The following is a 22,971-nucleotide window of genomic DNA, read 5'->3' on the forward strand; positions in this document are numbered from 1 at the left end:
GTTGTCACCGTTATATCGTGCTGCCTTTATCATTTTAATATAGAGCCCATGTAAAGATAGGGTGCAGTGGGATGAAATGGCCATCATAATTTCACTATCTGAGGAACAGGGGTATTATTACAGCCCCAGATGTGGCAATAAATCCCAATTCTACCTTCAGATAGTTTGAGTTTTATTGCTAGGGTTCCTTATGAATTTTGAGGGCCATTCTATAGCACAGGACGTTCTTCTGAGTTTTCTTTCTGTTTATATAAATATTCTGTGATGAGAAACATTATTTGTTAGGTCTTTATTCATTGTTGTTCAGGGACAGGTTTGAAAGGTGAGGGAGTTTCTTTTTCAGGTAAATTGGTAGCCTCAGGAGTGTGCCAGCTAATTATAAAATACTTCAGTACGTTCATCAAGCTGACCGGGGATTCCCTAAGGCTCAAAGAGTTTGTCAGACTTGGCATTTTCCCCAAGCCTGAGGGGAACTTGCTCAGTCCCAAACATATTCATCTTTAATTAATGTTTTCTTTTTAAAATAAACTAGCCAATCTTCCCCCACCTTTATTTGTTAAGTTAAACTATTTGATTACAGGAGGAGGTATGAGATCTCCTTTTGAGATCTAAATTTCAAATTACTAACGAAATTCAACTGTTTACTTCCTGTTGTATGTCTTACATGGCATACATTGAAGACTGAATATTCTGATTTGAAAAGTGCTGTGAAAAGTCCACACAAATTGCACCTTTGAATTACGATACCAGTAAGAAGCTTAAATACCTTTCTGCCTTGGTAACGACCATGCAGGTATTTCCAAGAGCAGAACATAACCCTGACGGAAGGAATTGCCTAACAAGGAAATTGAGCCCCTTTGTGGGTACCGCAGTGTGTCCTGGTGTCTGGGGGTCTGGTATGTTATCCATCCAGTTCTCCCCTGAAGTGGAATGTGTCTGTTAATGTTTATGGGTCTTTTCTTTGAGCTGTATACTATAGAACTGTGTATTTTCAGCTTCCCTTGGATCCTCAGCACTGTGGTTCACCAGTGTCTCTCCCTCAGGGCTAGTCTGTCATGTTTAATGAACTGTCAGTGCTGCAGTCCTCACTGATTCGGGTGACCTGACTGGAAAAAATTGAGGTACCTTTGCATCAAGAGGTGGCAAGAGAGAAAAGACCAATATTTTCTCTCTATAACTGTTAAATATCTTAGCTTTCCTGAGTTTGAGGGGATAGGGAGGCTTTAATATGTAATGTTCTCGTCAATCTTTTCATAATGCTTATTCTGGGGAGTCGATGCTGAACCGACTGTCCAAGTTTTCCAAGTTCCATTGCTTCAACCCTTCATTGATGCTTTTTCTTCAAGTTCTTCAACTCCTAGATTCAATTTCCTCCATCCATTGTCCCTCATCCTCCCCAAAGCTTCTCTCTCTAAGGACTGCTGCCTAACATATGTTCTTCTTTCAGCACGGCCACTTAGAAGACCAAAATTGTAAATGAAATTTGGGCAAAAAAGAGTACAGTTTAAGGCTCTTCTTTTACAGCATTTCCTCATCCTCTTCTCACAAATCTCCATAGTCAGGTCTGACACATTTTGAAGGTCAAGCTATGCAATGAGTTTTTAAGGATGGTGGTGTACTAACGCATCTCAGTGCCCTGATATCACGATTGTTAATGTTGAAAAAGTGTATAAATGAAATGGGGGTAGATGAGGAAAAATAGGAAGAAAAATGTATTGTCACAATAATGGAAGAAAAAGAATAATGAGCATCAGGGAGAAAGACTGTTAGGTACTGAAGCAGATTATATGCATTATTTTAATTAAGAGTGCCTAATAGTACATATGGTTTCCTTTGAATAATAATTGCATGCTGATGAAGTGTGATTAGAGACTGGTTTTTTTAGGAGTTCAATTAAATCAAATCCATTTCTGTAAAAGGGGAGTGATTAAAAAGATGATATCAAGGTCTAAACTGAAAGCTGTGGTTGAAGCTTCCTATTGCAGATTTCTTTATTATTGCACTCCTCTGATGACTATTATCTAGTTTTTAACAATGCCTCAAGTTTCAGACAGGGTCCTGCAGATTCAGCATAAGAACTGGCTTCACAGATCAAATAGAAACTTAGCAAGTACTTGGATGTCCTTGAATGTAAGATCCCGGGACTGGTCCTAATTCTGGAAGATTCTTGGTTCATGCATGTATCTTGAGGCATACGAGAAGATACTTCGGTTAATTAGGACTGTAAGACAACATACTGTTTGCTAGGCTGATCTGTATTTCTGTAGAGTGCTTGTGAACATGGGTGATTAAATGCAGACTTGCACTGCTGCTTATTTCATCTGCTAGTCATTACTGTCTGGCTTGTAAGGCTCAGGGACCGGCAGGACCCAGCCAACTGTCTGGCAACTGCTAACAAAATTATCAATTATCTTGCTGAGTCCTATCATCTTGTGCTTTGATTATCCTGTATCGTGAGTAAGGAGGGACGGTTGTGCTAAATTCCCGATTAGAGGCTTAAACACATACATAACTCAGGGAAAGCTACTGATATTCACTAACTGGTAGCAAACACGGTGAAGGCCTTTAGTAGCATAGCAGAGTGTGATGATTCCTGGAACTATGTACTAAATGTCCAAGCTGTTAATCACAGCATCCTGTGTTTCCATACCGGTACGCGGGAATCGGCAGTGATATCTCTCGTATTTCTTTCTTTCTTTTTTTTTTTTTTAAACTTTCTTTAACTTTAAGCTTTCCTTTATGGCTTAAACCAGAAAAAAAGCTTAACATTTCTTCTCCAGAAGTGTGTGCGCTGTTGCCTACCTGCATGTTTTATCCTTTGAATGTCTGTATTATACATGCAAATAAAAAAATAAGCTACGTACTTTTGGCTTAAGGTAGTGAAGATCTATCCAAGATGCAGCTTCTGAACGCGATCGTTGTCATTAGAGATCTTTGCCTCTGATGTGTGGAAATGAATTTTGCTTCATATTTCATTATACACTTCTCTTTCTACCAGAACAGTAGCTAAATCTATTTCCTCAGGACTGCCTGTAACCAGCTTCAGGCAGTTAACATTGCTTCTTTAAAAAGGATCTCGCACTAATTTCCCCTGCTCCTGCTATCCCTGAAGAGGGTCGAAGAACGAAAGCATTTAAAAGGTCCCTTTCTATGCAATGGCGGCATCTCGGGTTAAGGGAATGCTATTTGCAAATTATTCAGCTTTAAAGCAAAATTTTCTGTATTTGTCACTCAAAGTCCGCAGCGGGTAACCAGAGCAACCTGACTTTAAAGTTGGAGATAAAAAAGAATTCATGCTAGAACAAACTTTAAAATTTTCTTTAAGAAATCTTGTGTGAGGGTTTGTAATGATTGTATTGTCGTGGTGTGACCTCTTCACCCAGGGCTCATGAAGCTCTCAGTGCAGAAGAGCATTCTGTTATATCCTTTTGCATGCTCGTAACTCCCCACCCTAGGGAAAACTCTAAGTGACTAACTTTTTTTGTAACAAGGGGTTTGAATCTAGTGGCCCTTCTAGAAGTTAATTCAAGACTTTCTTTGCACCAAGATATCACTACAATTTGACATACATAAATATGAAATACAGGATTATAAACCCTTCTCAAGATTATTGCTACTTACCTGCGTACTTCAAAGACATGCAATCTCTGTTTGTGTGCAGAAAAAGTGAGAAGAAAGCGCTAGAGAAACTCTCCCTTTCTATCTACACTTCTGCACTGCCCACGTAAGGAACCGTGCTTTGAAGGTAACTGCGTGCCTTCCTGCGTACGCATTAACCTTGGGCATCCTGCACAGACGTAAAGGTGCTCCGCCCCAGTTCCAAACAAACCAGGCTGAGTACCGGTTCATTTACGCCGTGCCGAGCCTAACTCAATAAAGCCAGTGTCTTGGGAGCTGAGCTAATAACCCCCGTTCGCCACTGCTGCGGCAACGAGAGCGTGGTTACGGCCACGATGGGCCAGACTTCAGCCCGGACCCCCGGCTCGGACGGTAGCTGGTGCCGAACGCATCGGAGTGTGTTTCCCCTCTGAATCCCAGAATCCCAGGCTGGAAGGGACCTCAGGGATCATCTAGTCCAGCCTTTCTAGGAAGAGCCCAGCCTAGACAAGACGCCCCAGCACCCTGCCCAGACGACTCTTGAAGGTGCCCAGCGTGGCCGAGCCAACCCCTTCCCTGGGGAGATTATTCCAGTGGTGACTGTCCTCACTGTGAAAAATGTCCCTCTGGTGTCCAATCGGAATCTCCCCAAGAGCAACTTGTGTCCATCCCCCCTTGTCCTCTCCATGGGACTCCGTGTAAAAAGGGAGTCTCCGTCTCCTTTGTAGCTGCCCCTTAAGTGCTGGTACATGGTGATGAGATCCCCTCTGAGCCTCCTTTTCTCCAGGCTGAACAAACCCAGCTCTCCCAGCCTGCCCTCGTATGGCAGCTTCCCAGTCCTCTGATCATCTCAGTGGCCCTTCTCTGGACCCCTTCCAGCCTGTCCCATCCTGTTTGTACAGCGGGGACCAGAACTGCACACAGCGCTCCAGGTGTGGCCTGACAAGCGCTGAGTAGAGCGGGATGGTGACTTCTTTATCTCTGCTGGCGATGCCCTTTTTGATGCAACCCAGCACCCTGTTGGCCTTCTTGGCCGCAGCAGCCACTGTTCGCTCACGTTGAGCTTCCCCCCACCAGGACCCACTCTGAAGTTTGAATCTGGAGCATCGGTTTCAGTAGTCAGCGTTGCACAGCCCTGCATGAGTCTGTCCGGTCCCGTCTGAAGCCTGTTTGTGCCCTGGGTGCCTGCACGTCCCAGGACAGGGCGCTCGGGAGCGCAGTGGTGTCTCGCAGGGCCCAAGGCACCTCTGCCCGCTCTGGGCTGGGGAGGGGAGGAGGATTGCTGTCTGCGCTGCGTGAGGAGCAGCCTCGTGGCCCCTGGACGTCCCCACCCGCTCACACCCTTTCATTGGTGACCTGGGCAGAAGGTAGGAGTGGGAAGAAACTCTGTATAACCTAATGGAGTTACAACCCAGGAGTTACAAACAGCTTCCTAGAAATTAATACATTTTAAAACATATTTTTTAATAGGCACATGTTAGAAGAGTCACATAAATGCGTTTAAATATACACAAAATGTATATTTCCATATACTTGATATAAATATCATTTAAAGTGTAGGAATTTCTACATGTACACAGAAAATAAAGCAGAGATGAGTTTCTTTTTTGTGCAAGTAATTGAAAGCAGTGGGATGAACGATCCCTCCCAGCTGCAAAACAAATCTATAGAAAATGTACTTTCACTGCTCAAAGCGCTGTGTATTACTGAGTGGGCCAACAAGTTAGATTTTGAGCAATTGAATCACCGAAGAGAATACTTCTGACCTTTATTTCTCACCGCCTCAGAATCTCGTCATGAGCCATGTGAAAAATGTAGCATATGATCATGTAAATAGAGAACTTCTGTACTCCGGAGCACATGGCCCAAGCTCCCGTAGCACTGGCACATCTTAATATATAACTCCGGGGCTCCAAATGCTGGTGCGACCTAATACAATTAGTGAAGTGTTGGTTGCTGTGCACAGGACCCCTGCAGAGAGGGAGAATCCGTGTTTTGGTCACTATCACTTGTATTTCCTATGCTGAGAGTAAAGAAGACAATACCAAATGACGGAGGCGGGTGTTGAAATCAAGTTTTTAATATTTTTAAGGCCTCAGATACAGTTCATACTTTCCTTGGTCAGAAAGAGCTATCTGTTATGAATTACTGTGCTCTAGTTCACCCACCGTAGCCACGGACTCATCGTACTCTTTTCTCAGAGAGCCCTCTACTGACCTAAAATACTGTGTGTTGAACTGCATGTCAAATAGCCCCAAAATATCGTTTGACCTGTAGTGTAAACACGTGCCCTGGTGCTGAGGTAGATTGCGGTAAGAACAAAAACACGTGTGGTGCTACCGAGTTCTCGAGAAGTTCTGAATTTTGAAAAGCTGACAGCTTTAGTGCACAGCAAACACGTCTGTGATCCCATTTCTGTGTGTAATCAGAAAAATAGAGGGTCAAAGAACCGGTGGTTTTCTTGTACTCCTGCCTCTGACTTTTCTTGTATAAGTCAGTTGTTTTGGGGGGTGATGAATATAAGAAAAACTACTGAGTAGACTGATTATGCAGGAAATTTTTCTACAGTAAATTGATATCCCAGTATTAAAAATGCTCATTACTTCATCATGAGTCTCACTATTACTGCCATTCATCCAGTAATATGAGGCGCTGAAATTATTTTATTTCCAGGGAATCACAGATTTCATTTAAATAGACTCAATTTCTCATGCTTAATTAAAAAAATCCGATAACATGAAGGAATTGGGGGGCAGGGGGGAACCAGCAGAAGGCAAATTCAGGAAATTTGCCCGTATGATCAAAACTATTTCTTTAACTTTGCAGGGTGGCGAGGTTGGGGAAGGCTGATTATTTTAACATTTGAGATTGCTCATGTTGTGAGAGGGGATCTTAATACACGCAGAGGTTTATCCCTTATTTACGTGGGTGTGGACACTGAAACCGTTGTTTGTTTGGGTTAATGTCAAAAGATGCCAGCAGGTCCCTCTGCTAGTCAGTGCGTGCGGAGAGAGAGCCCTTGATGCAAGGAGATGAACACCTGAGATTAGACAGCGCAACAGCCAGCCACAAAAGTAAAACCTTTTCATTCACCTTTAAAAGAAGAGGAAAAAGAAGTGTTGTTTTCAACACGCAGTTATTGATCACCCCGAACAGCACAGTATCGTCCCACGCTCTTTCCTCATCCATGAACCACGTGGGTAATGCGTGGGGGCAGAGGTGCGAGGTGTGAGGGCAAACGTGGCTCGAAAACAGTAACGCCTGACGGCAGAGGAAGTCAAGGCTCAGAGTTCAAACGAGTCGGTTGCCCAGTGGCACCCCCTGATCGGTTACAAGGGTTGTGCGAGTCTAGCAGGAAGTCTTGCACGCAGAGGCCTGTTGAGCCTGTACCTGGGAATCCACCCAGATCTGCTGCTCTGCCTTGCTACATTATCTGCTTTCTAACACGAGTTGTCACGTTCTCGGTAGGTTACCTGCCACGTGTGCGCTCTGCACGCTCTGAACGTGCCAGAGGTATCAGTAAGGTGACGTGTTGTCGATAGTCATAGAATAAAATCATATAATAAAAATGTGAAAATTGTAGAATGCGGGAAAGAAGCAGCAGTATGCGTCAGAGGTATACGGCTTGAAATCCAAAGGAGTTGCCACTGCACGATTCAGGTCTCAAGTAGCTGCGTCTAATTCATTGCAGCAGGTACAACTGGAGGACGGCACTACTTGGGAGCGGTGCTCGCAAAAGGATAAACACGGCAGCTTACCTGATTTTTTAAATTATGTTGTTTGTAGCTTGGCACACGAAGAGATCTGAGATGTCTGGTTAGATTTTAGCACTTAGTGTTACTAAAAATGTCCTAAAGGCTCAACACTTACACCCGCTGAGGTTTGCGGAGCGCACGGGCGCAAGTTTCGCTAGATAAAAAAAGAAGGCTGGCACATGAACTTCTGCGCTAAAGAAACTGCCTGCACACTACGTGCTGGTGTTTATTCTAGCGGATTGATCTCTCTCATGCATAATATTTTCATATCTTCATATTCACTAAACATGTTTTCATTTCATTCATCGTACAAGTTTCTCGTCGTATGACAGAACGGAAGATGGGTTGCCATGCCTGTGCTGTCTGTAAAACCAGATAACGTTGAAGACGTGTCTCTGCAAGGCATGATCGATACCAGCACGGCCCACAAGCAAAACTGAGTCGGTGTAAAAACGGCTGAGCGGAGCCTTTCACATTTTTGGATTCTCGGTTTTAAGTATTCAGGTCTTAAAAAAAAAAAATGTGCATGACCACAGACATGCCTTGAGTTGTTAGGAGGCAGCTTGGATATTTGAGGAAGCAAGTTACCTTGAAAATGGAGTTTAACTCACTGAAAAACCATGCTCATCAAAAAAATGGTTTCAATGACGAGCCCTCCCAACAGCATTTTAGTTTCCTTATTTACATTGTAAAACAGCAAAAAAGGTTTATAATTTACATAGATGTAAATAGATATCGTGTTTATTCAATCCAGTTATGATGTTATTGTCACAGTCTTTTGGAGGGTGAGGCAGACCCTCCTGATGGCCCCGAGGGCTGCCGTTCATAGTGAACTTAGGTTGATAGGTTGGGCAGAACTGCAGGAAGACAGTTCTAAATGAGTAGGTTATAACACTTCAGAAGAGAGAAGAACCTACAGCTTCATTTAGGAAGTGTCCTGTGATACTGAACCATCTTTAACGCCCGCATTGTTGGAAGCTTTTTGGTTTGGGTTTTTTTTTTAATTCGCGTTGGGGTCTGCACGGTGTCAGAGGGATAAAGGCAGGGACAGAACTTACAGCCTTCCTACGAAGATGTTTACGCTGTAAAGTCAAAGACCTTGTAAAAATGTTACCTTGGTATATATTTTGCAGTATACAGTATAACTCTGCAATTATTGTTATGTTTTATATTAATATTTATCTCAAAAGTAATTGGAAGTTCATTAAAAGCATTTTAGTTTATTGAAGAATACCTGTCCCAAAGCCCAGCGCAGTGAAAACATTCATTATTTTTTCATTTTAAATTCTACAAGAAAAGCATTTCAGAATCAATTAGCATTTGAACTGTAATTTTTTTCTTCAGACTTGATAATTGTGCAAATGTTCCATCAATTATTGTGTGTATTGCGTGTATTATTCTGTATAAATGTTATTTGAGAAGTTGTCATTAGTGTTACAGCCAGTTCAGCATGGGAATAGAATCAATTATGCTGCTTTAGCATTTCAGTTTATAAGAAAATTGTTGTCTTTACTCTTTGCTAAGTTATTCTTGCATTTAATAGTTCAATAGACAGTCTGAACCATTTTTCACCAGGGAAAAGGGGGCGGAAGGTTGCCTTTGTTTTCCATGTATATTCAGTGTTGTACTCGGGGGAATGGTATATCCAAAAATAAGACTATAAATAAGAAATCAGTAGCCTTTTCTGTCTTGCTGCATTATGTGGGTTTGATATATGCTTCTGCAGCATTATTACTTACTCTGTTCGAATCAATGCTCTGAGCTTTCCTTTATGTGATTGATTTCTTCCAGATTAGCCTGCGAAGTACGTGAGGTAATAAACACCGCTGTTACCTGTTTACTAACACACAAACGTCTGCAGTATTGCATACAGAGAGACTATAAAGTTTCCAAAATGCTTCAGTCAGTCATAAGATTTTGATGGTATAACTTTATTTGAATAGGGAAGAGAAAACAACTTTGGTCTTATGTAGTCAAAAGTGAAATAAAATCGCTTGGAAGAAATAGAAATAAGGCAAGAGCTTATAAAAATCAAGCCAGATTCTGTAGGAGATAATGATGAAAAGGAAAGATGCTTACTAGGGTGTTCTCCTCTTTAATGCCACTTTCACGCCTCAGAAAAGAAGCATTTTTTTTTCCCATACTTTTGTGTTCTTAAACATTGCGGTAACAGATTGAAAAGTATCAGCAGCGCTGGATAACTGTGCATGTCCCTCCCTAAAATATACCCATGAATATGTATCTGGCATTACCGTTTAGTGAAGGGTTTTGCAGAAATGGGTCGTCAGGGAAGAATTCAGATGTTTAGCGTGATATAGTACTCTTTAGGGTTCAATGACTTTGGGCGCCATATAGAATGCCTCCTCTTTAACAGGCTGTTATTTCATTGCCACCGTTGCTTTTCCAGAGCAACTGAGAGGTTGTTAATGTTTTGGGCAGCTGTATCTTGAGAGAGTTCCGTGCAGGATGAGGAAGGACTTTCCGTGGCGTTTGGACATTTGAAACCGGATTTCTACAGTAGGTTACGGCTGGATTATATGAACCTGGTTTGGATACGGCTTTGTACAGATTTCTGTTTGCCCTCACGGTGTTGTTTTCTGTGGTTCCGCAATACCTCTCTGATATTCCCAAGAGCAATGTTTTCTAATGCTTTTCAACCCCCAGAGATTTTTGTGTATAATCACTGCTAGAAAATGGAACGGGCTTCAAGCATCAACGGCCTGTGCAGTTGGGAAGTTTGCAGAGAAGTTTCACGAGAGGGTACCGTGTTATATTGTAACACAGACATCCAAACACAGTATTTTTCATCTTCTTTCAAGTTCACTCTTAGTTTTGTAGTTTTCCTGATAACAGCCTGACGTATCATTATTCCTCAGGATTTTTTTTCTCACTCTGTATATGGTAAGTTTTTTCTTCCTGCCTTCTGCAATATTGTATTCCCTAGAGGTAAATCTCACTAGCTGCACACCGTGCCTCTGCTCAGATGGAGGCTGCAGCCTGATATACGGCACCTTCCCTCAGCCTCTCTACTGAAATCAGTCTGTGGCCAGGTCAAAAAACAGTATTTCTTTAATGCTTTCTTAGAAATGTTGTTCGGGTTCTATTAATGTTTCTCCGTGAAACTTGTATGTGTGATATTACCCTGTTTTCCTCCACTTCCCTGGGAGATGGTTTTCCTTTTCAATTGCTGTACTATTGTTTTCAATATTACTTAGCATTGTTGTCTTTTCCTACCACTCTGTATTGTAGAATTAAAATGCTACTTTCAGCACAGCAACTATCATATTGCTTTTGAAGGACAGATATTATTCTAACCCCTCAAACACCTTGGGAAGTATTGTACAATACGATTCTATTCAGCCCACGTTTTTATCAACACGATCACCATCATCCGCAGCCATCATTCCGTTTTAGAGCACAGCCCTACAGGTATTTTTTCCCCCATTTTGCAATATCAAGATATGAAGAAGATGAATGAAAGTTTCTTGCATGTTTTTGTCAGTGTGTTTTTATAGCTCCCACGAACAGTGAAGGACTTGGCAGCCTGGAGACTGAAATCCTCTGTTTAATCACAGGCCAGGTATAGTTCAGCAGAAAGACATATTTCTATACACAGCCCCTGTAGCATGGCTAAGCCTTGAGCTGGAGAGCCTGTCTTCTCTAAGTGAAAAAAAAGCACTCAGGCCAGTCAGTCCCTGGCCTCATCTCCAGAACGGTTGGAAAGAAGCATTCGTGCCATTGAGTTTCACGGCAGGTGCTAATGTCTAGTCTGGAGCGGACTTGAGAGATGCCGGTCGTTCATTTGGGAATTGCTTTCTGTAAGCGACTGAGAGAACGTGGCGGTTTATCCAGTTTGGGAGTTGCACGGCTGCGTGCATCCCGTCGGCACGTAGCTCTGCGGAAGGCACTGGGTTTGCCGGGCAGCTTGCGGTGAGCCACGGGCTCATTAACGTCGGAGCTGGGCGGGGGGGTTCCACTTGGGTAAACCCTCAGAATCCGGGAACTAAAACCAGAGAACTAAGTAAAACAGTAAACCTCATTCCTATTCTGAGAATGTTTTATTTGAAAACAAGGCAAAAATAAGGCCCTTCAGAGACTCCTGCAGTATCGTGGGTCCACGGGAAAAGTACTGCACAGAGTTCTTGTGCGTGGTCATAAATTGTAATCTCTTAACATTTTTTTAATGCTGTGTTACAAAGACAACGGTCCAGGTCATATTCCTTCTCACAAAGATGTGTCTATGGACTTTTATTCATGTTTCCCTGAAAATCCAATGTAATGAAAGTATGTGCTTTTCCGAAAGAAGTGCTGGCTGTTAAATCCGCTAGAAATTATTTGATGGTTATGTGGGTTTTTTTCTATTTTTCAGCTAACAGGACAAGTGACTTTGCAAATTGCCAATGAACCAGTTTTGCCGTTTAATGCCCTCGACATCGCGTTAGAAGTTCAGAACAGTCTTAAAGGTAATTTTTGTTAGAGAAATATTGTTCTCCATCGATACAGAGAAAAAAAAAAAAAAGGGATCATCTACTGCCTGACACGGATTTTCAGTTTCCACTTGAGTGATAGCCAGTGATTTTACTAGTTGAACAGTGTCATTATATAATGTTGAATAAAACACAGCTTTTGTTGCTAAATAAAGCCATAAAATGTTTATATTTCTTCTGATGTTACTATGTCAGCTAAGCAATAATTAGTGCTAAATCTCATCATTACAGTCAAAGATGATAACCTCTGTGACTGAACTTGATTTTAATTCCCTTCAAGGGTTTGTTCAGGACGAGCAAGAGAAGACTTCTAATCCCGGTGCCATTTGGCTTCTTAATCATCTTCCTCGTTTGGTTATTCCACTAACTCACCTTGTTGGCAGAGCACGTTAACTTTTCTCCTTTTTCAGGTGTGAGATAGCACGATCACTTACCAATACGTATTGTTGGAGTTGATGAAGCCCGGAGACCCTGGAAGCTCTGATTTGATACTGATCTTGGTGGCTGGGGGACGATGGGTTGGGGTTAGGGAGGGGGACAAAAACGTTCCTAGTCAGGAAGTGAACAGAAGTGACTGGTAACCTGTAAATGATGCAGATATAACTCTTGTAGACTCTGGATTTGACACTGTTTGCTTGGTGTAGGATGAACGCCTTGACAGGAGACAACTCCATCAAGACCGTGGAGCCATTACTAGTATTGCTGCAGCGCCTTCTCATTTCTGGCTCCTCCTGTTGTCTTGTGGCCTTTTAGGGCTTGATGAAAGAGCAAGCATCCTGCAGTCTTTTTGGCCTGCGTTGACCACAGAACCCAATTAAGCCAATAGCCCTTGGCTCAAGCTGTTGAAGATAACACAGTTAGAGGGTGCAGTTGTGCATGTGCTGTTGCTTTGGGAGGTTTTTCAGGGTTTTTGTTGTTGTTGTTGGTTTGTTGGTTGTTCTTTTTTCCCTACAGTTGGTAGAAAAATGTTGATACAAGGAGCTAAACTCACTGTACGTTACTGAGATATTCTCTGCTGGTATGTAGACTTCAAAGGAACAATAAACCTCCTTCTTATCAGTTACAAAAAGAATATCTGTCTTAGCTCCAGTCCTGAGGACTAAGGATGGAGAAGTCTAGCTTCTAACACTGCCTAGTGTCACTCAGCCCCATAAGCTTTCTCCTTCAGAATCATCTGTCTTCCTCCTCCCATTCTGTCCCTTTTTCCTTACAGTTTCCTCATATCTCAGTGTATTCAAACAAGATCCATCTCTCCTTCCTTTTCCAAGTGACTAACTGAAAGGAGGCTGGCATAGAGAACACATCAGAGGCTTAGTCCTTGGAGACTTTGATAATTTAGCTGCCAAACGCTAACATAATTGCGTACAAATGGATATTTCAGAAGCTGATGTTCTGGTCAGAATTGAGTAAACTTAAAAGAAATGGTAAAAGGTACATCCCTAACAAGAACCCCCTATGAAATGAGAGACTACTCCAAAGCACGCCCTTGTTAGGACCTCACAGTGGAAAAATGCAAGATAGGTAAAATCGTGTTTTTTCCTCTTCTCCAGTCATGCCTCTGATAGAGGTTACCTGTAGAGTGCTAAGGCCTTTCAAAAACAATTTTTCTATTTACACATTTACCGACCTCTCAAGTTGATCTGTTAAATAACGATGGAAGTTATATAAAACCACACCAAAACTTTACATGTAGTTTAGTAGAATGTGACATCTAATCTCAGACTTAAAGAGATTTTGCAATCTTGAGGGGTTTCCCCTGCAGTTCGTTCACTCCCTACAGTACCGAGAAGTACTTTTCTGTAATACACGTTCACAGAAGTGCGATACCTTTTCTTTAATCCTTGCCATCCATCATTGTCAAGACCTAGATGTCAATAGGGTAGCATTGGTCTGCAATCAGTGAGCATCCAGAGAGACAAGTGATTTTAGCTCTGTTGTGCCGTATAAATATTGGTATAGTTCAGCCTCAACACAGCAGAGAATAATCATCAAATGAGGAGCGTGGCTCAGCTGGTATTCCTTCCACTGAACAGGAGATGTCCGGTATTGTTCTTCCTTTTTTCTTTATTTTGACTAACAGGAAATTCTGGTTTAAACTGACTTTTTTCCGCTAACTTCGGCTTAGATCATTTATCTCAACCACTTCAGGGGAGGGAAAGTTATTCTCTAGGCTGTAGGGCCAGCAGGATAAATTTTCTCCCAGCTATTCACTTTGGAGTTTTGTTTAATGACTTTTCTCACGACTTTCATGTCTCATCTATCTCTGACTTGTGTCAATTAACAGTTTGTTTTTTATTTTGGAAACCAATAGGACGATGGTCTTTTTCTGGTTACCTGAATGAGAAGTTGCACTTTTTAAGATTTAACATGAATTTCCCCATTCTTCAAAAGGTTTTATGCTGTCTTAGATTTCCAGGTCAAAGGTGCATTGTCTTAGTAAACTATTTCCTTCTCCGACCTGATGCAAACTGTAAATGTAGGAAAGGTGAATGGAAATCTGCACGACACGCTAGAAGATTTGTTCATTAGACTTAATTTTGTGCCTCTGGGATCTGGTTCAGCCAGTCTCTTAAACACACGTTTTATTGCCCCGGGGACTTTCTCACGTTCTTGAAGTTAAATTATACGTGTAAATACTTGAGTCACAGTTTTGCAGCCCCCTGGATGTCCTCACAAAAGGATGTGTGTATCTTAATATTTGTTAATACTGCATTTATTTACCTTTCCAAAGGATTTAGTTCTGTAATGTGCTGGGGGTCTCTACTCTTAGCTCTGTTAAATTCAGCGGGACGTTACTCAGCACTTTCTAAACCATTTCTTACATCCAGGGTAGGCTGGATGGCAGGGCATAGGGAAGTGTCGTCCACATCACGTTTACGCCTGGCTCGAGGCCCGTCCCTCAGAAAGACGGGGAAATGGCCGTTAAGCGACACGTATTCTCTCCGCTTGCGCACGCCAGAACTCTTGGAAACAAGCTACTGCTTTGGGGTTTACCTGAAAGGAAGGGTTGTGACTGGAGAGACGTTTCTTTTTGTGCATCTGCTGATGGTCTGGTGTTTGACGGGAAACCTCGTGGTCATAAATGATATGAGATGGTTTCCAAGACTCAAATCCAGGTCCCCAGGGCCATTCAGGCTGTTATCTATCTGATCACAGATGTGATATTTTAGAGAAATTCGTAAATAGGTGACAGTTTAAAATGTTCTCATTAACTACACATTGCAGTTGTGCGGTGTTGGCGCCTTTCATACGGTTAAAATCAAGACCCGCTGCAACTTGACTCAAGTACAAGAATATCTCGCTGGGCCTTGCATGCTATGAAAACCCAATTTATCTTCTGAGGTAGGGCGCAGACAAGGTGTCAAATCTGGGGTGTGAACGATACAAATGGTTCTTTTAAGCATTTCGGTGGAAGTATTTTGTATGTATATGCAAGTACAAATGTGTAAGCATCTATATATATACTATTTTGTACATAGATAAGCATTTTTATTCAAAACATATTAGTATCATCTGCTGAATGCTTTTAGCAGCGTGCAGTCTGGACTTGCTCCTTGTAGCCTCTCTTGCGCTGTATTTGAGCCTCTTTGAAACTTAGGGTGTATTACAGCAAGCTTCAGGGACCGGTGGTGGAAGCGTTGAAGTGTCTCGTTAGGATCGCAAGCCTTTCTGTAGCTTCGCACCTGCCTGACTCGGCAACAGCAAGTCCAGTCACACAGTTTACAAAATCAAAGGCCACCGGGTTCGGTGCTGGCCGTGCCTCTCGCGTTGGCGCTGCTGGCTGTAGCAGCCGGTACCGTTTCGTTGCTGCAGGTCACTGGGCCCACCGGGACTCGTGCAGACCTGTCAGAAACTGGTGTCTGTTGCCCCAGACGGTGGCTGGGCAGCACTAGGCGCGCGTGCTAAGATTGCCTAGGTGCGGCTTTCCTCGCGGGCTGCTGAAGCTCGTAAGCAGATCGGATAAGCTGTAAGCCACCTCTGGTAGGCACTGGCTGAGAGGGGCCTACAAAGACAAATTACGTCAGCTGGGAGTGAGATTTTCTGGTTTTCCCTGTATAGGGAGGGCAAGGGCTGTGATTTCAAGCTCTTTGGCTGAGGCAGTGTCAGTTTTGTGTTGCTTCCTATCAGTTAGGCCCTTTCTTCTCCCCAGAATGGATGTTCTACAGATGTTACAGCAGCTGAAGCACTTGGGGTGATAATACTCGTCAGTGCTAGCAGAAATGTAAAAATAAACTGGTTTATGATAAGCCATTTCCAGGAAGGGTCTGCATGACTTTCCACAGCCCTGGCTCAACCCGTACATTTCAAAACATCAGTCTGAACTCTCTGTCCTTAGAAAAATCAATAGAGAAACGTATCTCTGTCATTTACTTGATGGCTGCGCACTCACTGCCTACAGCTATCTGCTAGTCTTCAGCCTGGCATCATTTTACCTGCTTGACCGCATTTCCCTGATCATTCAGGGCGCTTTTCAGAGTTACTTTCTCCATCTGTCCGTAATGTTCGGAAAGATTCCTTTTTTATTGTCCTCACCTGTTATTCTTGACTGCTACAGAAGTGAAAAAATGCAACAGTTAGTTATCTGGGTATATGATAGAAATACCTTCTTTGCTGTGAGAAGCTGACATCTTGTATCCTTGCAAGGATGTTATATATTAGTATTGGCAAACCTTTCATCAGCCTTTGGGGAAAAAAAAAAAATCATGGAGAAATGCATTTCCCGTGGACAAAGCATTTGGCACCGAAGGGGAAGGGTGAGCAGCTGTTCCGTGTCAGTAGGCCACGTATGTTTCAGCAGCTCTGTAGAAAGCTGTTGACAACGTCCTCTGCATTGACATGCGTGACGATATGTCACAACGTGCCTTTTTAATGATAGTCTCTTCGAAAAGAGGCTTCTTGTAGCAATATCCGATCAGTTGGCGCAGCAGCAGCCGTGGCAGCAAAATTGAAGCTGATGGCAACGTATTCTTTGCGCCGAGGATGCCCGTGGATTTGTGTTTCCGCCCGCTTTAGGGTACTTTCTACAAAGCTTTCCCATTCGGATTTTCCACTGCCGGCTCTGTTCATCCAATTTTGCACAGCATGAAAAATCTTCCTAGTGAGTACAACACCACGCCGTAGCTGATCGCGACCGTGCAAGCTAATCAAAACCCGAAGCGATTCCCCCGCTCTCTTACACGCAAGCACCTGTCCACGCGTGTGGAGAGCGAGCGTCACGCCTTAAACTGCTGATCTCTCGGTGCTCATTCTCCCGTGGGCACTCGTAGGCAAGTGCCGTCGTACCAGAGGGCACAAATGCAATTTGGAAACGTTAAATCTCCGGCAGCACTTTTCATAAGAGCAATCAGTTACACAGGGAAAGGCTATTGTACTCAGTGTCTGGAAAAATAAATATCTATTTGGTGTCACCTGTTTCTGAATAAAATCCAGTTACATTTAGCAAGCGTAATGAAATTCAACAGTATAATTCTCTGATCGAGAGTATACATACTCCTGACTCACTCTCTTGTACTTGCAATTTTATTTATTTAACAACTAAACAAGTAGGTTGGATGATTCATCATGATTCACACAGGAGACGAAAGGACAAAGAATACAGAGCACAATAACGTGGCATTGTTTCCTCTCGAGTGAAGTAACGCTTGCAGGTTTTTATTTTCTCTGTAGAAGCATCACAAGATGTTTAAGACATTATTAGTTAATGCATCCTCTTCTTTAAGAATCATTTGCCCTTCCACTCCCAGCTGCTCAGCTTGAGAAAAGCATAAATCACAGTTTCTCTTGGCAGTGAAGTTCAGTGTGTTGTGGCAAAAACTACTGATGCCCTTAAAGCTGTGTCCGCACTTCTCTGCGGTAGCGCCGGCCCCAGACGCTTGCAGCTTTTGTACTGAAGAATTGAAGAGGGCCTGCCTGGGTGTTTGTTTTATAATGAGTGCTGGTTTAGAGTGTGATGTGAACAGTGCTTTTTACCCATGACTGTGAAGTAAAGCGCGGTTGGCTTAGGGGCAAAATGCATGCTGTGGAGGAGGAGTGAGAGCAGTTACAGGATTTTTATGTTTAAAAGGGTGGTCTGGTTCGCTTCATTGCCAAATGTAGAATGATGTCTTCTCCCTTCGTCTCACTGTCCCTATCGGAAAGGCAGAGCTGACATTTACAAGTGTTTGTCTAATATTCAGAATAAAAATTAAAAATGTTGTATGTGACTTGGAAAGCGAAGCGCTCTGCTGAAACCAAAGGGTACTTTCTAACAGAGTGGGTTTAAACTTTTCTGTATTGACACAAGTCCCAGGGTAAGGTTCGCGCAGTACCAGTACCTGGGTTATATGCATGGAAATTGCAAGTTCTGCAGCTGCGCAGGCTGTTTGCCTGAGATTTGAAAATTGAGGATCCTGATATTTTGCAAAATACCCCAAGTGTGCCAAGTTTATATGCTTGGAGAATATTTTTCTGAGGCATCAGCCTAACTTAACCAGACTTTAAATTACTCCAGGCTCAATCAGAAAGATACCAGTCCTCTACATCAAGGTACTGCAGCGCCTGTTATCTGTTCTAAGCAGGGAGACGTGGATTGGGCAAAAGGCGTTGACAAAGCAACCTTGTCCCAAACCAAGACAGACATAAACCATCTTCTCTCGCTCCTGTTCCTGCAGGGAGCTTCTGTTCTTTGTTGAAATTTATCTTGATAGCTGAGGAAATCTGACAGTTTCTCTCACGCCAGCATCTGTCTCTCCATGTTTTTTGGATCGTTTCATGTTTTGCTGTGTTAGAATACGTTAGTCAGCTGCGTGACAGGAGTGCGTGGGGATCTGTGAGCTCCCTTCCCTTTGCCGAAACGTATCCGACGGCAAATCTCTTTCCGTACGAGGGGGAGAACGTGTCTCATTCAGGTGTTCCCTTGAATTCCTTTGTGGTACCTATTTGCTTTTCCATTCCTATTATATATGCTCACCTTTCAGACTCCACCCACAGATGGTTTGAGAAAGGGGTTGATGTTCTCCATTTACTCTTTCTGATCTCCCCATGTATCCGTTAGATACGGAAGCGTAGTATTCGTTTAACTGGTGCCTTGAGCCACCTTGCTGGGTTAGTCCTCCCGGTCACCCAGATACTGAACTCACTGAGGTCCGTACGTGCAGCTGAAGGTGAGGCAGCTTCTAAAGCTGAGCGGGTTGTTTTGATTAAATCGTCGTTAAAAAGATCAAAGGATAGCTGATCTCCTTGTCCTTAACAGGCAAAGTGAGTCTTGGCCTTAAAGGTCATTCCTGCATCCGGGAAATGTTTTTGCTGACTGGTGATACTTTTGACTTTACCTCAGGTTCGCGCTCTGCTTTCTCTCTCCGCGTGCTTGCCAAAATGAGCGAGGTTTATGCACGCCCTGGGAAAGGAGGGCAAGCTCCTCACCTGCGCTGCGGGTGCGAAGAGGCTGCACGTTCACAGTACTCCAGTTCATGTATCATGTTCTCTTTTTGGACTGTGAACAGGGAAATATCGAAATCCGGTGCGCTCCAAAGGGCGGCGGGCTTTTATGCGTTTGGTGTCCATGTGGGATTGCAAGCAAAGTAAGAGTTAACACTCGACGCTTAAAAAGTTTTGAAAATTTGACTGGACTAGAATATATATTTGAACATCAATTAAAGCGTTAGTGGGCTCATTGGCATATGATTTAAGTGATTAAGAGGAACAATTTCACATCCCCTCTACAGCTGTTGTTAACCTCTAGGATTCTAAACTGTTGAACAAAATTCAATTAAATTCTGCATACTACGATTTTCTATACAGCAGCCGTTATGGAATCTAAGCACAAGCTTTCAAACTTGAGAGCAGTGGCATCAAATGGCATTGAATAAATTCTGGCTCAGAAGGAAGTGTTACAGTTACTGATTTATAACCACTGCTTCCTGCATGCCTGTTCTTCCAGTGGCAGATTTCAAGCTGTACCCCAAAATGACTCCTCGTAGCTTATTAGATCCTAAAACATCACAGCCCAAATCGATCTTCTTTGAAAAATAGACCAGAGCGTATGCGCAATGATCTGTGGCTTTCCTTGATCATTGCATGATTCTCACAAGGGAAAAGAGGCTCCGGTTTTAATTGGACTATTAATTTTGACTTGTAAGCAAGAGTAATAAGCGATGCCCTCTGAATCACTGGCAACTGCCTTTCTCTGACTGCTCCTAGGTGATGAAGCAGGCATTCCTCAGCTGCTTGCAGTGGCGTCACGTCTGAGGGACACCGCAGAGTTGTTCCAGTCGGATGAGATGCGCCCAGCTAATGACCCCAAGGAGCGAGCTCCCATCAGAGTCAGGATGCTCAATGATGTGCTACAGAGCTTGGAGAAAAGCTTCCTGGTTCATCAAGCTCCTCCAGGACTTTACAGGTACGGTGTTCAGCGCATTCTTCATTTGAGCTAAAACGGTAATCTCGCATCGCTTGGTTCTCAAAACTGTCACCCTCTTCTAAAACAATTCTCGGTGAGTGTCCAAGATTAAAGCTGTTTTCCCTATCTCGTCCTTTCTGCAGAAAACATTAATTCATTGCAATACAAGAGGTCATTAGAATGCAGCGCTGTAGCTGTTCTGTCATGACATCACTGCTAACAAGATGTACGGTGTGATGGCAACTCGGGCGGCGTGGCAGATACTTGTGTTAGACGGTACAGTCAGCTTTCAGAGGAAGAAAATGTTTTGAAGCCTAATACTGCTTGGCAAGCTGCACCTATATTTTATTTAAAACTTTTTACAGTTCATTGAAGATCCAGCATTATACGAGATACCGTGTAGCATTATTTAACATATTTAATTATATATCAGTGTTCTTGCGTGCATTTCAATGAGTCAAAGGCAGTGCGGTGGAGTGAATGAGGGGCCTTAGTCAGTCACTATGCATAACGCTTTTGTCTCTAGTTAGAATTATTCTCCAACATGTGATCAGCTGCACTACCCAGGCTGATTTTAAGGTGTCGTAATCACTCCATCGTTCACTTTCTAAGAAAGAAGCCTACGGGTCTATATCTCTCAGCAGAGATGCCTCTACACAAAAAAACCTACAAACTTATGGCGATCAGTAGCTTAAAAAAAGTTTGAAAAGCACAAAATGGCCAAGCCTGCCCCGAGTAAAGCCTGGCCCTGTGGCTGGTTAGGAGAAGTAATAACACGTGCGCATGTGCTTCGGTGCGAACTCTGAAGCACTGCATCGCAGCCCATCAGCGTAGTGTTTTATAGCTTGACCCCAAGGATATGTTCTGAACGCCGCGGGCTATAGAGTGAGGGTGTATGTGGGTTCTTTGACTTCACTGGGCCTACTGGGATTATTTTGAAGGACTCAGCGGTTGCAGAGAGCCAGTGGCTCACCCACACTGCCCATTGGGAGCCTTCCCCAAGTAAAACTGTCCCTAAAGCCATACCCAGGCTTTACTTTAGGGGAAACTGGTTGGCACACTCGACAAAGAGAGCTTGGAAGTGAAGTGGCGTACGTGCACAGGAGACTGCCAGGGGCCAGGGCACAGAAGCGAATGAGGCATCTGTGTTATTTAGTAAAATAAATGTACTTGCAGCCAGAACTAACCGGAGTAATAAACCAGTACTTTGTTGCAGCTGATGGGAAAAATTGTCAGATGTCTTGTGCAAGCGATTGTTTCAAGTGGGCGCGAAATAGGCAGATGGTAGAGGTAGACTTTGGAAGAAAAGGAGAAAGCCACAGCATCAGGAGGAAGAGGTTGTTCCGAGCGTGAGGAATGGCACAAACCAAATGCAGTCGTCTTTTTAACAGAAACAAAAGGGGCGGAAAGGTAGTTGTGGCAAAATCAGCAGCATCAGTGAATAAAATCCCTACAGCTATTGTCATGGTATTTGGGGAGGGACTAATTTACTACATTCCTGCTCTGACTGGATTTATAATATAGAGAAAAAACCTAAAAAGTGATTAAGTGAAGTCTATTATTCCAGGTTCAGCACTGCTGTCCTCCTTGTCTGGGCTGGTGTGGTGTTGCAAAGGAGCTATAGAACTGCTTGACGTAATGTAATGTGTCCACACTGCAACTGCAAAGGCACATGGTTGACCCTGGCCCAGTTCTTTGTGAAAATAAACTATATCAAAACTTAGGATTTCAGTAACAGGGTTTTTGAGGTCTTCTGATATTTAAATTCTCACAGCGCTTGCAGTATTAAGTTTGTTATTCACCAAGATGTACTTGCTAGACATGCGGGTATGACGGGGATTACCTTTTTCACCTTCCTGCTCTCAGCAGTGCTTCGGTGCAGAGCGCGGTGTTCACACCGGCAAAGTGGAAGTGAAAATGTTGTCATTTCTCCCCTTCTCGTTTCATTACATTTGACACAAGATTTGAAAATAGTCAATAAGGCTTCTTTAAAGTTTGCGGGAAAATATTGGATTAGTCTTTACTCTGAGCCAGTTTACCTAACGTTGTCTGGAGTATAAAACAGTAAAGGACACCTTAAGTGTCATCATTTAGATACTTACTTAAGAAGAATGCATTTTCTGTACTGTGCCAAGGTGTGCAAGATTTACATTCGAATCTACAATTTGCGTAGATTTACCATGAATGCAAAGAGACTCGAGGGCGGTGATAGGTCTCTGATTTCCTTTCCTGACATTAAAATTCTGAAGTACAGTTTCTTTAAAAAAACGAAAAACAAACCACCTCATAATGCGTCTTTATTTGGGTTATTTTTCACTTCGTAGGGATTGAAAGCCCTTCTATTAATTGATGCAGTTTTATGAATCTATTTTGTGTTCTGAAGCTGTAATTGTATCACAGGAACCCTAGAAATACTTGAATAACCTGATGTACTTTTGGTTTCTTCGCTTGTATAACTTCAAGCTTTTCTTTTTTGTAATTTAGTAAAGAAAACAAACAAAAAAATCAGTCTCACAGCCAGGACCTTGTATGCCATGTTTCATCCCAGTCGGAAGATTGATGGGCAAGTTATAAACCCCTGAAATAGTGGTTTATAATGGAAATGCTGGCAGCCCTTTAACTATAGCAGCGCAAGCAGTGCAGCAATAAATACTGTGCTTCGTCTGTAAACAGAAATTTAGGATGCAGTTTGCAGCCTTGACCTTCAGGCTCCAACTGTGTTTAGATCATTAAGATTCCATAAATACTGTAATTT

General features: G+C 42.9%; 1 protein-coding gene across 10 annotated transcripts in view; it reads left to right on the plus strand.

Annotated features, from left to right (window-relative positions):
- NAALADL2 (N-acetylated alpha-linked acidic dipeptidase like 2) overlaps positions 1-22,971 on the plus strand; it is a 502,547-nt gene that overhangs the window by 455,098 nt on the left and 24,478 nt on the right. For 9 of the 10 annotated variants that reach the window (XM_064458021.1, XM_064458019.1, XM_064458018.1 and 6 more), the window contains 2 exons: positions 11,722-11,815; positions 20,018-20,216. In XM_064458021.1, the coding sequence (XP_064314091.1) occupies positions 11,722-11,815; positions 20,018-20,216 (293 nt within the window). Of the gene's footprint in view, positions 1-11,721; positions 11,816-20,017; positions 20,217-22,971 lie in introns of those variants that run through there. The other variant, XM_064458026.1, reaches the window with a different exon arrangement.

This window comes from Phalacrocorax carbo, chromosome 7, assembly GCF_963921805.1.
Source record: "Phalacrocorax carbo chromosome 7, bPhaCar2.1, whole genome shotgun sequence".
NCBI classification, from domain to species: Eukaryota; Metazoa; Chordata; class Aves; order Suliformes; family Phalacrocoracidae; genus Phalacrocorax; species Phalacrocorax carbo.